Source organism: Ascidiella aspersa, chromosome 1 (assembly GCF_963924565.1).
Source record: "Ascidiella aspersa chromosome 1, kaAscAspe10.2, whole genome shotgun sequence".
In the NCBI taxonomy this organism is placed as follows: domain Eukaryota; kingdom Metazoa; phylum Chordata; class Ascidiacea; order Phlebobranchia; family Ascidiidae; genus Ascidiella; species Ascidiella aspersa.
Window position 1 is genome coordinate 31,102,416 of NC_139447.1, and position 17,059 is coordinate 31,119,474.

The following is a 17,059-nucleotide window of genomic DNA, read 5'->3' on the forward strand; positions in this document are numbered from 1 at the left end:
AAGTTCGCTTTTGGTTGGTGCTGCGAAGCCACAAATACGACGCAACGTTCCGTCAAAAAGCTATTCGTGTTAATCACGTTTGTGTGTTAACGGACGCAGATGTTAATCTTGTCGTCAAGGAAACATGTTACGTCACATCGACTGTAATTAGGTTTGAGATTAATATTTTATTACATTGGCCCTGCTACTGAGACCTTGCATGGCACTGCTAAAATTGTTTGATAATGCATTTTAAATTTTGTTGACAAAAATATACCGTAGTTTAATTTAAACGTTTTCAAATCATTTATTTTATTTTATAAATCTATGTTTAAACATATTTAAAAATTAGAACAAAATAAATAACAGTTAATTAAACGTTAACAAAATTTCTTCAAAAAGAAAACAAAAGTGGTTACTGCTGACTGCTAAGTCAGCTCAATGCCATTGCAAAACAGTATTTTGTTGTAAAGTTCAGGGTGGTCCAAGATAGTCAACATGTTAGGCTGCAATATAATTTGAGTGTTTTGGGGCCGTACACATAAACTACCGTGGAAAAATGTGTTTTAATATTTGTGTAATTTTTTTTAGCGTTCTAAACTTATTCTAAATAAGCTGGTAGCTTAACTATACAAAATATTTATATAAAATCAAAAAGTGACCCGCAAAATGATATTGCGTGTTCCCTGGGTTTGGACCATCCTGGTGTAGATCACAAAAAATATTAACTATGAATAAAAAACATCGAATCCTAATATTCAACTCCGATTCATGTTTTTTTTTCTACTCTACGATTATAGTTTTAAAACATTAGGCCTATTTATTGTTTGGTGGGGACACTTTTACTTTAACCCTTTTATTCTGCACACAAGAATAAACAACAAAAATAAAAAAAAAACTTTAGGATAAAAGTAATAGCTTCTCTATAGACAACATAGACGATATGATTTTATAACAACACAAAAAATAAGAGTATCATGATGTGAAAGATATTATAACAATGAATATAATTTTTAAAAGAAAAAGCTAAAGTGAACAAAAGAGAAATAAAACAGAGCGGTATCTTTTTAGGACTACCCAATACCTCATAATTGTTCTATTAACATTTGTTGATGTTAACGCTAACATGCCATACCAACATTAAGGGAAGTACATAATAATCATCACTTTCAAAAATGTACAGAACAGCCTCAATACAGAAAAGTCAATAACAAGATAAAATTTACTAATAATTATTATCATTTGTTACTTTTTTTACAACTCATTGACGCAAACGCCGCGACATTAAACACAACTTGGCGGAAAGTTACATCGGTGGACCTGGTCACAAAAAAAATACTTTTTCACTGATGAAAGTACGGATTGGTAATAATGACATTGTTGTAGCATCGTTTTGCACACGGAACTCAAAATAAGCTAAAGATTGCACAAAACAAAAAATCTTACACCGGATCAACAAAAACTATGCATAACAATAATACATAAACCGCTAACAACTGTGGAAATATTTACTGCAATATGATATATGATGTACAACCTTAACAAAAATGAAAAACTGCAAGAAAAATAAAACACAATACTTAGGTAAACCAGTGATGGACTTTTTGTGTAAAATAAAATGCTACACCAATTACAATAATTTTGGCAACACATTACAGTAGAAGAATCACAAAAAAAACGTCCAAAATAAAAAAAATACTGCAGCTTACAATTATATTTTTTTGGGTGTGAGATTTATTACGAAAATGATTAGGTTTTGGATATACTTTTAATTTTGAATAAGAAGTGTATGATATATGCCAGGACAAAACTTACAACATACAGCGTAAGCAATGCACGTTTCACAATAACGACACCGAACAGAGAGATCTTGTGCATTTTGCAAAAATCTAGCTGCCAAACACAAGCTTAATACTTAACAGTCAACTGTACTGCCTACTGGGCCGATAAAAGAACGAGAAAATCAGTAAGTCAGTGATAAAAATCAGAAAATCGAGAGATGTACTTAATTCTGCAAAGCAACAGCTTCTATTAGTTAAACATCGCGAGGTAAAGGTGAAAAGCGGTTTCCGTAAATATTCAAAACACAAAATGATCAAAATCAAGAGTCTAACAAATTTACGTTCACTCTTCGTCTTTCTCGTCGTTGTATTCTTGCGGCACATATTCACTCCTCCCTTCTCCTGAAGAGGCCTTCTCTCCACTCTGCTTCTGCTCGCCTGCTCTTTCCTCCTCCTCCTCTTCGTCGCTCTCACTTCCTCCCAACTCGTCCTCGCCCGTTTTGACTCTAAGGGCAAAGGTTGGACTCGCGTTAAGGCAAGATCGCAAATTGCGTACGCGTCGTTCACAAAGAGTTGTAAAACATCTTAAAGTACCAAAAATTTGACAGTTTTTGAGCGATCATGAGGAGAAAATGAGTAAAGAACGTTGAACCCCAATATAAACGCGATATTTTTTGTTGTTTTTTAAGAAGATGGGATCTGTATATTAAAAAAAAAAAAAGTGTATTTAAAAAATAGATAACGTACCATCTAATCCCGATACCTGTTTTTGTGGCAATTTTCATAAATTACGGCACAACATTAAAGTTAAAAATCTGAAAAATATATTTAATTGATTAACAAAGACAAAACTCAGTTTAATCACTATAATTCTGTGTTGAATTTTCGAAAAGCTTTGATATTTGGTAAGCAGGCACAACCTTACAGGTTAAAAATGAAGGTTAGGGTGTGAATTTTCCTGATTACTCTTTAATTGTTTCAACAACTTTGGATATGTTCAGCACTGCTAGCAGCTTTGCCTTAATTTTACATTGGACTAACTCATATAAAACAGTCACCTCACACCAGTAAATTCCATATCAGAAACAGATGATACGAGGATTGCACTGAACGTGATAAAAAATCAATCGAATAATCAATATCGCTACGTGGTACCTTTTAAAGCCTTGCTTCTCCGGGTCTGATTTGTTGAAAAATTTGCCTAAATTAAGCTTTCCAGTCGGTGAAATAAAAGGCTTCTTCTCGATAGTTTCAGAGGGATTGCCTTCTGTGAGGAAATCTGTTAAATAAGTTGATGGGTTAGAAACTTCAAATAAGTCAATAAAATAAAAAGACTCAAAAACAGATTTTCATGGTAAAAAGTAATTTGGAAACGACCAAAGTTAGTATTGGTTTACTATCCAGTTAAAAAATTAGAATTGTTGCTCTGCAAATGTATAAGACGTTAATTTCAAACTCAAACCTGGTAGATTTGGAATTTGCAGAATGCTATATTGTTGTAAACATGTTTTTTTACATTATGAACGAATCAATCATATTTTGAGAACATTTGTTAAAGCCAACATTTCATAACATGTTTTCTTTGTTATTTTGTCATCCAGCCGAAATACATTGCTTGATGATAGAGCAGAAGCATCAAACTATTATGATGTTGAAAACATAAGTGCCATATATCTTTGAAAAAATGATTACTCAAGCTGCGGGTAGTCTATATACTCGGTTTGTAAAAGTATAAATGTGGAAATTCGCAAGTTTAACTAACCCTGATACTTTTTCAGTCTTCTGGTCCTCGATCTAACGTAGCACAACCCGAAGGCAAAGAGTATTGTAGGAATGGCGACCAGAGTCACCACGATAATGGCGGTCGCATTTCGAGCATCGTGGTTCTGCTGTAAAGGTGAAAAATCTTTATAGGAATATCAAAGCCCATATAGAGAAGTTAGGTAAACTTTTTGAATTTTTCGAGTATCACTTGATTGATTTTTAACAGAATAAAGAGATTTTCGCAACGTGCTACGTCCAACTAAAACCTCAAAACATTATGCTACGATGAACAGTCTACATATTTGTAAAGCATAAAACTGAGAAAATTACGTTGCAGGATGTATAGCATTGCTAACAGCGATTCTGATCCTTTTGGTAATTTTTACAGCGATATAAGATGAAAAAACATAGTATCCGTGCTCCCCATATAGTTTAAGATTTCATCGTTTATTTTATACTGTAAAGTTTTTTTCAAGGATAACGCTGATATTATAGAATATGGAAAGAAAGAAAGCTTCGTTTGTTCAAAGCGATATCATTCATAACGTTAGGATAATCGCGCAGAGTTGCGCAAGCGCAAAGTGTACCATTAGGGAAAATAGAACTCAGACCAACCTTCTTTTTCTGGTACACGGATAGGTCATCTTCGCTTGCCTTCACATCGGGTGACTTGGAGACTAGTGGCTCTGCGACACCGGCTTTCGGTTCAGGAGTAGCATCTACTTTAGTGGCCCTAACAGGACCTTCGCGTCCATTTTGAGCGGGGCGCTTTATTTCCTCAAATGCGTTCAAATCTGACTCCATTTTCGCATCGTCAAAGTCGGGCAGCGAAGCCTGGTTCGGGGGGTACTGTGCCCCCTCGACTTCCACGGGTGCGTTGTATTTCTTGGGGGTGTCATCACGCTGTACGGCCAGGTCCAAGACCTGCTCGCGGCCGCCACCGGTCTTGGCTAGTGATCGTACGTCGAACTGGTAGACCTTGTGAGGGTTCAGCTGTCCGACGTACACCTGGTAATGCAGCGGTGCGTTAACAATTGACGTAAGGAATAGAAACCTTGAGTTTGTTTTGAGGTTTTCAATTTATCACAATATGCAGGCGGGTATAAACGTTTGCCAAAACGTGTGACTTGATATTGCTTTTTCTAATCGTTTCTTCAGCAACATGGTCAATACAAGTATGCCTATTCAAAAGAAGATTGACTGCTTTGTAATGACAAGCCCTTGATTAAGGCTTGACAACTATACGGTAATTTTTTTACTTGGAACATAAGAAATTAATATTTTTCAATTGGTTGAATCTTTTTTTTAGCAATGAGGATTAGTCTGTAACAATGACCACATTAGTTAGTTAAATTTTATACTGAATTACACCACCTTATCTCCCTTTGGTGAAACTGCGACATCGTGTGGCATGGTAAGATCAGTTGTACGTGATGGCTCCCAGCTGTCGACAAAAGTTCCGGTTTCGTAGTTTATTGTGAATCCCGAAGTCTTGACTTTGCCGTATGAAGGCCCATTGACGGCGTACAGAACTCCTATACAGAGTTTATTAAACAACGTGAAAAAGTCGTAGTGCGAGATAAGGTAAAACAGGTAAAATAAAAAATGTTAACTCGTATAAAGTTTATTGAACAGCATGAAAAAGTCGTAGTCAACATTTGTTCCCTTCTGCGATAAGGTAATAAAAAACAAAAAAAGTAGAAAATAATTAAAAAAAACATTAGAAAAATCAAATGTCTTAAAACTGATTGTTATATTAAAATTGAAGTCAAATTAATGCATACCATTAGCTTCGCTGTATGCAATGGCATAAACGGTTGGTCCAGTAATGGCCTTATTTTCGATTATTTTCACAAAGCTTCCATTCTTCGTAAAGCACTGAATCCTTCCGTTTTGCCGATCAGCAACGGCAACTACTTGTTCGTCCTGTACCAGCTCAATGTTGTGGGCAATGTTGAACACGCCTGGTGGTGGGTTAATTTCTAAAAAGAAATAAACAATATGACTTTTTAATTGGAGATATCCGGTTGGGCACGAGCGAATACATTTAAAATGCAAATTGATTTTGTTTATGTAAATGACTCTCACTATATGACTAATGACTCATATAGCTATGGGATTCCATCAGAGGGATCAACCAACGTATCTGACTTTAAAGTTTAAATGGTTATGGCATCTATAAAATATATTGTGTCTTGAATTTTCTATTTTTTCAAGCCTATCATCAGAATTTTACGCAAATTAGTGTCATTCAGTTAGATTTTACTTTGTCTACAATCGTATGAAAATTATCTCTATGAACTTAATTATTATCACAAATATTTATATATATTGTTGTTGAACAAAAAAATGTTACGTCAAATACCGTAGCCAGACCGTTTTCCCCAAGAAGTAATATATTGACCAGTCGATGAAAACTTAACCACTCTTCCATTGCAGTAACCATCGGAAACATAAATGGTACCTTGAACAAAATTAAACACCAAATTAGTCCAACGATCATACTAGTTTGCCTTTATACCTTGACATTACCGAAAAAGATACAGCCTTGGGTGGCCAAAAAAATGAACAAATTAAGTACCAAGAAAAAAACTGACAAAGAAAATGACATATTTTCCATTTTGATTAAACTAACCAATCGTGAAGGTCAAAATAATGTTTAAAATGCACAAAAGTAGAGATTATACGTAGTTACGCGGACTTATCAAAAGGCAAGGAAACCCCGTAATTACAGCACAAAATGATTTAAGAGTATCTGATAACAAGACATGGTGACAGGTGGTCAGGTCACATACAAAAAGCATTAAAACCTTGCGGCTTACCGTCCTTTTCAATGGCAACATCGGTGGGCTTACAGAAATGCGACTTGTCATTTCCAGGAATTAGTCTTGTCCCAAGTGTCAGAAGTGCATGGCTCCCACCACCGCTACGGAATTTTAATACCTGTAAGGTAAAACAGATTTCTTATTCTATCTTCATACTATTGTATAGTTCAAGGCTTGTGTACCTTAGTTTTCAAACCATTTACTTCAACCTGACTTGGAAAAACTCATTTCTAGTTTTTTTTTAATATGCTGCCAATTCAAATTTGATTCTAGTTTGTGTATTTATTTTGTGTTAAGTGTAGTTATAATCGATGCTACTTTGTTAATGGCGTTATTCAGTTTCTAAGTTCGAACAAATTTTCCGCCATGTAGTTGAATTAAAACAGAATTAACTTGCCAATCATAATGTTATAATATGCAGTGTTAAGTCCAAGTCAAGTCATTTAAAATAGAACTGAAGTCCACGCTAAGTCTTTTGTAAACAATAACAAGTCAGGTCCCAATCAAGTCATTGACTTAAAAAAATAAACCATCAAAATTGGTAAACTCTTTCGTCTATAAGCAATATCTTAAATGAAAAATACAACATATTAATCAAATTTTATTAGGAAATATTAAAAAAATTAATAAAAACAAGTAATTTTAAGCAATTAGGAGCATTGCTAGCTTCAATTTGTATTGCGTGTGATAATTCAAACTATCAAAATTGATAAACTCATACGTTTACAGGTAATATCTCAAATGGAGAACACAGCATGTAAACTAAATTTTATTAAAATAAATTTAAAAATCTAAAGAAAACACCTAATTTTGATCAATTAGGGGCACTGCTAGCTTCAATTTGTATTGGGTGTGATGAACCGACAAAGTGAGTCATGCCAATCAAATCGGATTTATCGTATTACAAAGCATAACAAAGTAACCTGGTGCATTGCTACATCTGTCACCCAGATGTTATCTTCGTGGTCGGTGCTGATACCATGGGGCATAAAGAAGGTATCGTTGCCCCACTTATAAAGCAAATTTCCTTCTTCGGGGTCATAAACGTACACAGTGGGTACAGTAATAGGGCTGTACGGGTGTCTGAATCGATTTTCATCATCAAAAGAAGTCGAATCCCACCTACATTATATCAGTGATTCGTGACGTTGTAGCTACGCTAAAATTAATAAATAATTAATATTTTATGGCCTAAATCCAGGTCTCTATTGATGTGACATTTAACGGAACTATGGTACCGGAGTGTTTGGCCGTCAATGTGCGCGTAGAACAGGCATTAAAATTTAATACATGCCAAGTTTTTATGCAGATGAAAGGTGATGGCTTTATAGCCAGATATAAACCAATATACTCAGTGGATTACTTGCCATTTTTAATTTCGATTCATTCAACAAGAAAAAAAAACAAAAAACAAACAACTACATTTACACCTTGCCGATTTAGGATACAAAAAGTCAAAGCCTACCTTGTTTAAATAAAAAAAAATACAGCTCGAAGGTTGAAAATAAAAAAAATTGCAGCATTTTTAAAACAAGTTTAATTTCTTAAACTTATCTTTACGACACAATCTTGATAAAGGCCTTACTTTCTATAGCCTCGGTGAAAGACATGAACTAATCCACCAGAGTCAACTGTGACGCCTCCAACTTGACCAAGACTGCTAATAGATGCTTTGTTTGACCATTGTAAGTCACAAGTGAGCTCTTCTAAAAAAAACACTTTAATCTTAATACCTTAACTATAGAAGGAGCCAGCATTGCACAGGAAAGTAATACAAAATTCGACAGGGGTAATGTTTATCAATAAACTTCAATTTGAAAAACCTTAGCATATTACCAGAAAATTGCAAATGCTTTAACAGTTATATTATTTGGCATATCTTAGAAAGCTATATTGTTTTCACTGTAGTTAAATTATATGCTTTTTCATTTATCTGTAGATTGATTACATACATAAAAGGGGTATAGTCTAGAAAATATACACCTACTGCCACAACCTATATACCGAAATACATGCAGAAACCAAATTTTATTAACAAGGCATGCATTGAACATAGGACAAATTGCAACAGCGGCAAAAATAACAGTAGTATTAAAAGAGTATTGCAATGGAACTATTGAAAAGCTTGGTAGGTAACAACACACATCAGCAATCAAATAAGAAGTACAAAAATGTGTCAGTTATAAAAGCAATGTGACTAATAGCTGGCAAGATGTTTGATTTGCTGATTTCAAAAAGCAAGCAGAAATATTTTAGCAACTGACGTACAAGAAATTGACAGAGATGCTGAACTTATGGAAGTTTCACAGTAAACAAGAATTTATACCAGCTACCTGTTAAACAATTAGGCAGCTTTGCCCTAGTTAGGCACGTAAATTAGTTAAAACACAAAAGTAGGTAACAAAACGATGGTTTACTCAGTTTGACTGCAAAAAAACTTATCCAGTGAAATTAAAAAATAATAAGTCTACAGAATAGAATCAGAAAAAGTAAGATTTTACAACAAAAATGTTTTTTCGCCAGAAGAATGATAACATTATGCCAAGAACATAAGCCATTAACATGCATCATGTGACACCATTCAAGAGCATGCCAGCACAGGCAACATAAACATTACAAGCTTTGTTGCATTTAAAAGCAGAATAAGGCAACACAATTCTGTGAATTTAACTTTTCATGCCTGCTAGTAACTGCGGCTATTGTATCCTGACGATTCATGCAAGTTGTTACCAGAAATAGCTTGTTGTTGCTGGTTAACAGTCGATGGCGCAAACGTAGTGGTTGGTTTTGAAGAAGAATGGTGATGATGGTGGCCGTGTGTATCTGGTATCATTGGAATTGTTGCTTTGCCATTTCTGATCGCATTTTCAGAATCTGAAACAAAAAAACAAATATTACACACACACACACACACATATATATATATATATATATATAACCAGATAATCATAATAATAAAGTAGCAATTTGTGACACTGCATGAGTAATTATGTTTTAGAAATAATATTATATTAAATCATTAATTTACAATTTTGGAGAGTTTTACATTCGTTTGACATCTTAATTTTCAACTTTGAAATGCCATTCAAACTATGCAAGAGAATATTAAGGGGGTTTACCTTGATCTTTTTTAACCAAATGTTTATTATCTTAGTGTAAATTAATTGTTATTTACCTTCACCAGCATAGCCAGGGTAGGGTGCTAGGTCATGAGAACTACTTGGAAAGGGTGGATGCTGGTTATTACCCCAACATTGCAGATCAAGGTTGGCAGTTTTCTTGTCTTTAGTGTAGTACATCATGTAGAAGTTGCACATCTCATCTGAACCACCCATTCTTAAAAGATAAATTTCACATTACACCAAAGTAATGTTTATTTTTCCGTTGGCACTGAAATTATAATACACAAAGTATGCTATGACAAGAAACAAATCGAAGAGCGTCGCGGCCGGAGCAGCGATGGGTCGAAACGCACAAAGATCATGACATTTCTATCAAAATTTGGAATGTTATCTATGCCAGGAAAATAAAATTCAGACACAAAGATCAATAAGAACTTCATCCAAGATTCTAAAAGTATGCCTCAAGTTTTTAAACCATCGAAAACATAAAATAAAAAAAAGTATTCAACAAACCCAGCACGTGTTGGAAAATCCCTGTTGCTTGAATAGTCGCATTGTGCCATCAACAAATCACCCATTCTCAAGGTAATCGGGCCACCAACGCGCGTAAAAAAGGCATGGGGCCACTGTGGATTTCCCTTGCCGATCATCTTTGTAAAACCATTGCGTTTCTTGTAACCGGTGATAACAGTAGCTGTGGAAATATAAAAAAAACAACCACCTGTTTTATTTTACTGCATAAACAGCATAAAGGGACCTGGACAATGCTGGAATGCGAATTTTGTCTTAATAAAGGACCAAAGATTTTTAAACTGCCAAATTGCTCAATAGCCTTACACCTTTTAACAAAACAGTGAACAACAAAAGTAGAATATTTACACTGGGTAAGCAGTGCAACAAAATATAAGATATTGATTTGTGCCTAAGATTGATTACTTTAAATATCATTAGTCATTACAATTGGGCAGAAGATATCTGTTGGTTTGAGATGAAGAATATCCTACGTGGCCTTTCCTATGAAATGCTAGGCTAAATGTTTTTTTTGTTACAGTTAAAAGTACAATGGAAAAATACTCTAAATCACAAGGACAATGGCAGAATGCTACTGTGCAAGTATTATCAAGTTTTGTGATAGCAATACCTAGAGTATGTAGTCAGTGGGACAATATTGCGTATTCTGTGTAGGCAATTATAGATATAAAAAATAGCATGTTTAAACGAATGAAACAGTAGCAAATTTTGACGAACTGGTATTAGTAATTTACTTTTATTATTAAATGTAAAAAAACACAGATACTCACATAAACTATGTGCATGGGTGCGAAAGGCAAATACATGAAGATCATGTTGAACAGTGTTCATGCAACTAATTTGCACAGATGCATTTGAATGAGGTGGGATATTTATATACGGTGCGCCAAGGAGAAAGATGCCTGCAAAGTTCTTCCGCCTGTTCATCAAAATAAGATATTTATATTTTTAAACTGGTATTGACCTAATGAGAAAACAAAATTAAATGTTTAAAAGCAGTGTAAATTAGATTACGTTTAACACTGGCAGGTCATAATGACTACCTGTAATCGTCCACTAGGTAGAGACACATTAATACTACACACCCTAGAATAAATTATTAATACAGAGGCATGCAGTGCACTCACGCTTGCAAAGTAACAGTGGCTGAAAAACCAGAACAGTCATATTGGCCTCGAGGAAGTTGTTTGGCATAATGAATTTGTACCACAAAGTACTTGATTTTCGTTCCACTTCCGATTCTAATAAGAAATGACAACAGCACAATACAATACCATGTTATTTGTCATTCATTTTTTTATGGAGGCTGTTTCATATCAACAAATCATCTTGATTTTATATGTATTTACATTATGGTGAGCCCCAATAATATGCTGGACATTTTGTTTAAAACTAATAAAGCTTAGATAAAAACTTTAAATATTTTAAAGGTTAAAGATTGCACATATTTTCAAAATCTATAAATTACATACAGCTTTTCCATTGATACTAGACAGCTGTTCATAAAAAAATTAGGCATATACAAATATACACAATAACTAGGAGACATAGCCACCTAATTTTTACCTGTAACCAACGTCTGGTGGAAGTTTTAAGGCTGTTGCATTTCTAGCCCAAGCGTATAACGTGTGACTATTTCTACTTCCGCAAACAGATCCCATTGCACAATTCCTGTGAACAAACAAATAAATATATATGGGTATTTTTTCGCAAGAAAAACAACACACAAGCAATTTTTTACCAATAAGGTTGCGATGTTGGCAAGCTATCGCATCCATATACAAGCATGTGATGGGAGGCAGACATTGATGCATTCGGAGTAAAGGAAACTAGATAAAACAGCACATTATGTCACAGAATAACTCACATGGTAACAAAATACAATAAACCACAACAGTTTCTTTTCAGCATAAATTTATTAATGTAAAATCATTGAAAAGGTAAACCTGTTTTTTTAATCTAAAAACATCTGTTGAGTTCTAGATTAGCCATTATGTTTTTTTTAATAGGAAAATGCACCGTAAAATTTTACATGGGTTAAACACTATTTGTCAGTTAACTACATTTTTAGTCCTTTCCAGATTACTTTTTGATTACTTTTTGATACACGGAAAATTACCACAATCATTATTTTTAATTATTGGCTCAACAAAGAAATTGTGGTTTATGGAACAGTGATTCAATTTTTTTTTTTAAAGATTTAGAAAACCATTGCAATTAGTGCAATGGGCAACGCTGGGTATTTTGTTTAGTCCTAAATATGAATGAAAGTTGCAAATTCTTTAAAACTTATACTGCTTGTTTAAAATGGAAAACAAAAAAAGAAACTTTTCTAACCAACATAACTTTCTTGTCCATCAAATGGAACTTGATACCCAGTGCAAAGATAATCATCGTCCTAAAAATATTAGTAAAGTAAAAATATATGCAAACAAATACATATAAAGCAAAGAACTATTTGTCTTTATTTAGTACAATTACCACATGTTTAATTGATACATATACACGACCTTTTGTTCAACTTCAATGTATACAGCAACATCGTTTTATGTAGCTTTATGTGACTTACTTTTGTGACAACTGCTTGTGGAAAGCGCACATCAACCATAGCAGATGTTTGTGAAATGTAAGTTGTCTTGCTTTTTTGGCAACTTGATTTACTTTCCACTTGATTTGAAGTGCTCCTGTACAATCGTCCATCACTCTCTTGTTGATAACCTGTGTTAAAAAAGTTATCCCCGACCACATCTTCAAGATAATCCAAAAACGACTGTGACCTTGCCAGTGACACAAGGCAACAGATGCAAATAATTTTAAACATTTTCTAATTATCTAATGTGTTCTATTTGAAGTTTGGCATATTTTAGACCTGTAAAGACATCAAGTTTTTAACAAATTACAGTTTGGGAGTTTTTTGCCAGATTTAATTTTGTCACATGTAAAGAAAACTTGTTGCAAAAAAACATCAACATAATGTCACGAAATAAAGGAAGTGACTACTTTTTGTCCATCAGAAAATGGCGCTCAGGCAGCTGCTCAAATTGCCTGTAAAGTTTCTCGATCTGTGTTCTCTCTGACAGTTCGACAAGTTTTTCGAATGATCGCGGTTCATAAATGGCCAGAATTGAAAGCATGTGAGTGTTCAGACCCACTCCGGCCTCTTTAAGGCCCAAAGTGAATTTCCGCAATGACAAGTCGTGTTCTTCACATGCTGCTTCCAGGCGTTCCATTCGCAGCTTATATTTGCTGTGGGCCATCAGTGTTCTTGAATGGCTCTGTGCCTGTAGGGAGCGGCGAAGCATTGTGTAGGCAATTCCATACCGATTTCTCCATGAGCGATGCATGTAGTACTGACATTGTTCCTTCACTTTGCGAATACGGAACCACTTGGTAAGTTTTGTGCGCCGCATAAGTTGATTTGTCGTCAAAAACATACTGCCGCACTCCTACGCCTACAGGTTAAGGCACCAACACCAGGACCTGTGACATTTAAGAAAATGAGATAATTTACAAAAATTAATAACTGGTAAAATAAATATCATTGAAAAGTAAGGAAATAACAGCACAAAATTCAATTATATATAAGAAAGTAAAAGATTTTAAATATCAGCTATTTTTTTCAGAAAACAGTGTAGTTATTTTACACAACTCATTCATAAAAGGAAAGTAATTTATTTTAAATTTTAAGCCTAGTCACCAAAGGCCTATGCATTAGAAATTTAGGTGTGCAATTTACTAATTTATTTGTGCACACTAGTCGCCTAAAACAATTCGGCACTAGTAGAATCCTACCAAAACGCACATTCTTATTTGGGTTTGGGTGCAGTTTAGCTTTTGGGTAAGTATTATTATTAAATATAAATATAATAATACTTGACCCACCCACACCCAAACGCTAACCCGCAACATAACCCAAATATTGCGCTTAATATTGATTTAATAAATTGTTTGAACGCTGTGGTAAATTTCGGACATCGTTCCACCATAAAATGTAAACTAGACTAAAAGATAAACGTTAAATAAAAAAATTAAAATAAAGAAAACTTTGGCTTTAAAAAATGAACACAACTGGGCACTCGCTGGAATCCTACCACAGCTAAAAAATCAACCCACAATATTTGGGATATGGTGCGAGTTAGTGTTGATTTAATACCTGTGGTAGGATTTTAGACCAGCGCCTGACCCACCAAAGGGAAGTATACGCAGCTCAAAATTATTTGCGTAATATCTCCGGAAGTAAACAAGATATTGATCTGAAATTTTTACACACTACTTAAAGCAACCTAAGCTAGCCAGCAATCAGACTTTTTTTTAAAAAGAACTTTAAAATATTAATAGTCATATTGATTAATATTCAGTAATATTCGGCACTAAAATTAAAATGTGCCCTAAGTGACTTGCATAGGGTGATAGCTACCAGTCTACTCATCAAAATGAGATATGACTCGACCTCCATTTATTCGGGGATAAGTTATTAATACTTCAACTGTAATCATCTGAACCACTGAACGTATAAACTATATACAATACAATTATTAAAAAAAAAAATTTCTTCAAATGCCGCTTACCACAACGCATATTGTTTGGGTTAGGGTGCGGGTTAGCGTTTGGTTGAGGGTGGGTCAAGTTATTATTAATATTAAACATAATATCACTTGACCCACCCTCACCCAAACGCTAACCCGCACCCTAACCCAAACAATATGCGTTGTGGTATGCGGTATTATTATTTTTTTTTGCATAACTTTTCACGTACAATAGTGAATCAGCGCCAAAGAGTGTTATCTTTAATACTCTTCAAGTTAATGCCATTACAGTACGTTGTAAATATAAAAAAACACTAGCAGCTATGCAATAGGACACTATCTGATATTTTGACTCATCTTTTAACCAAAGCTTGCCGAAAGGGAGACAGGTGTCTCCGAGACGCCATGATTATTACCACAAGCACCAAATAAAAAATACGTGACAAAGCTTTCGCTTCAAGCATTTCGAACGGACGAAAAAAGAAAACACCCGCGGCTAATGAATTCTGCTATTCGCACATGAGGGAAAAAACAGATGTTAGGTGTTCTCTAGTGACACTAGTGTCTGTATGGTTTTTAACCAAATCTTTACCGTATTTTCTTCAATTGCTTTTGGGCTAATTTTATACGAAACGCCACCTTATTTGAACAGTTTTTATAGGATATTAAACAGTCGAAATAAGCAAAGTTGAAATAGAAGCAAAGTTGATGCTATGGAATTTGAAAAAATACCAAGGTTTAAGAACATTGCGAAGCATAAATAGGGGACATGGGTGGTTAAATAAGCTTACAGTTTAATATAGGGATAAATGCAAAATTATTTTCTGTATCTAAAACAGAGATAATGCTATAATGTTACGTCATAACGTGAAAAGCGTGAAATGAAACCAAGAAATCGCGAAGTTCGTTAGAAATAAATTTTCAAGTTTAAACATAAAAAGCTTTACCTATAAGAAACCCTAGGTCGGGGCGTAAAACGTGCCGCCGGCCAAAGTCTCAGGCGTGGCCAGCTAAACTTTTAAAATATTTTCATAATACATGCTATATAAGAAGCAACAACTTTTTCTTGCTATTCAATTGTTTGACTATTGCGTTGTGTAAAAAGGGGCTAACTAACAGATGTTTAGACCATTTGATTTGCTTGACTAAATTTTAGGCCTACGGTGTTCTGTTATGGACTCATCTTGTATTTCATAGGCCTGAAAAGCCAACACTAAACTCTATATGCCTAACGTTTGTCATTTTACCATTTTAACCAAATGTAACACAGCATTATAGCCTATAGGCTATATTTTTTCGCAAACCACCTATAATACCATTTTTACAGATGCTTCTGGACAGCTGAAATTTATAGGCTATACATCTTTTTATTTTCTACCTTGACAGACTGCAAAACGGCCTCATTGAAAAGCGTGACAGTAAAGGAAAAGAGGATTTTCTTGCAAATCGATCACCTTTCTCATTAAAATTCACGACCGGTGGCGCGAATGACGCGCAGCCTGCTGACCAATATGCGGAAAACAGATCGATGTTATTTTTACGCCCAATCGATTGACAATTATATTTCCCTTGGCCAGTGTTGGATGTTCCTATAAAGAGAATCGATTTACAGGGCGCGTATTTTCACAGGGCGACAAAAGGCAATGCCCCCTGTCCCCCAAGTATATGTTTAATTACGCCTTCAGGAAGTTTCTCAGGACTTTCACTTAAGATCAAAGGCTATAGAAATCCCCAGTTAAGCAACCGTAGAATACTAATTACATAGAAGCCAGAAGGCTCACTGGATTTCGTCACGCATGAGTAACACCGACACAATTTGTTAAAAAAACGTCGCTGCAGGTAGCCTACAGTATTTATGTCGTTTGTTGAACTTATCATTTTGCGCGCACTGCTTAATGTTCCCATTTAACGTTACTCTTTTTCCCGAATTTTTTCTCTCCCGGAAAACGGGATTGAAAAATTCCCGGGAGTCCCGACTAAAAAAAGCTGATAAGATCCAGGGATGTCCAACCTGCGGCCCGCCTGAAATTTTTGTGCGGCCCGCTATAGTCATTTTCACTCCAAAGTTGTATTTTAAACGTTCAATATTAGCCTAATTAAAATGTACCAGTCAGCTTTTAGGGGCGCACTAATAGTATAATATGGGTAAACAAATATATATAGGCTATATAATTCTAAAGGCCCATTATAACTCTCAAGAGCAATACTTAATCTTGAAACTTAATAGGTTCTACGGCCCATTAAATTATTTCAAGTGTCAATGCGGCCCACTATAATAAAATGTTGGACATCCCTGCTTTAGTCAATAATTGTACCTAGGTTAAAATTTTCCATATCACTTTATAACGTTACAACGCATTTGTAAAAGTTTTTTTTATTTACAGCAAATAAGTGCCTGAATTTTATTGTAAGATAGCAATAGCCTACAACAGAAACCCCAAAAAGCAGTTGAGATTTGAAATCCGTAAAAACACATCAATACAATACAAACTTTCTTTGTTTTGTTATGATTTTTGGTGTTTATTAACATT

General features: G+C 34.6%; 1 protein-coding gene across 1 annotated transcript; it reads right to left on the reverse strand.

The window, feature by feature from the left end:
* Nucleotides 1-888: 888 nt before the first annotated feature.
* Nucleotides 889-12,948, reverse strand: LOC146169757 (peptidyl-glycine alpha-amidating monooxygenase B-like). Its single transcript, XM_083387203.1, has 20 exons — nucleotides 12,572-12,948; nucleotides 12,340-12,400; nucleotides 11,744-11,831; nucleotides 11,569-11,673; nucleotides 11,130-11,243; nucleotides 10,773-10,921; nucleotides 9,985-10,165; nucleotides 9,525-9,685; nucleotides 9,034-9,223; nucleotides 8,548-8,573; nucleotides 7,935-8,055; nucleotides 7,273-7,471; nucleotides 6,347-6,467; nucleotides 5,890-5,988; nucleotides 5,309-5,506; nucleotides 4,899-5,059; nucleotides 4,140-4,532; nucleotides 3,523-3,649; nucleotides 2,916-3,039; nucleotides 889-2,266 (listed from the first exon to the last, which is right to left on the reverse strand). The coding sequence occupies exons 1-20, from the start codon at nucleotides 12,821-12,823 to the stop codon at nucleotides 2,104-2,106; spliced, it is 3,033 nt and encodes a 1,010-aa protein (XP_083243329.1). The 5' UTR covers nucleotides 12,824-12,948; the 3' UTR covers nucleotides 889-2,103.
* Between the last annotated feature and the right edge of the window lie 4,111 nt (nucleotides 12,949-17,059).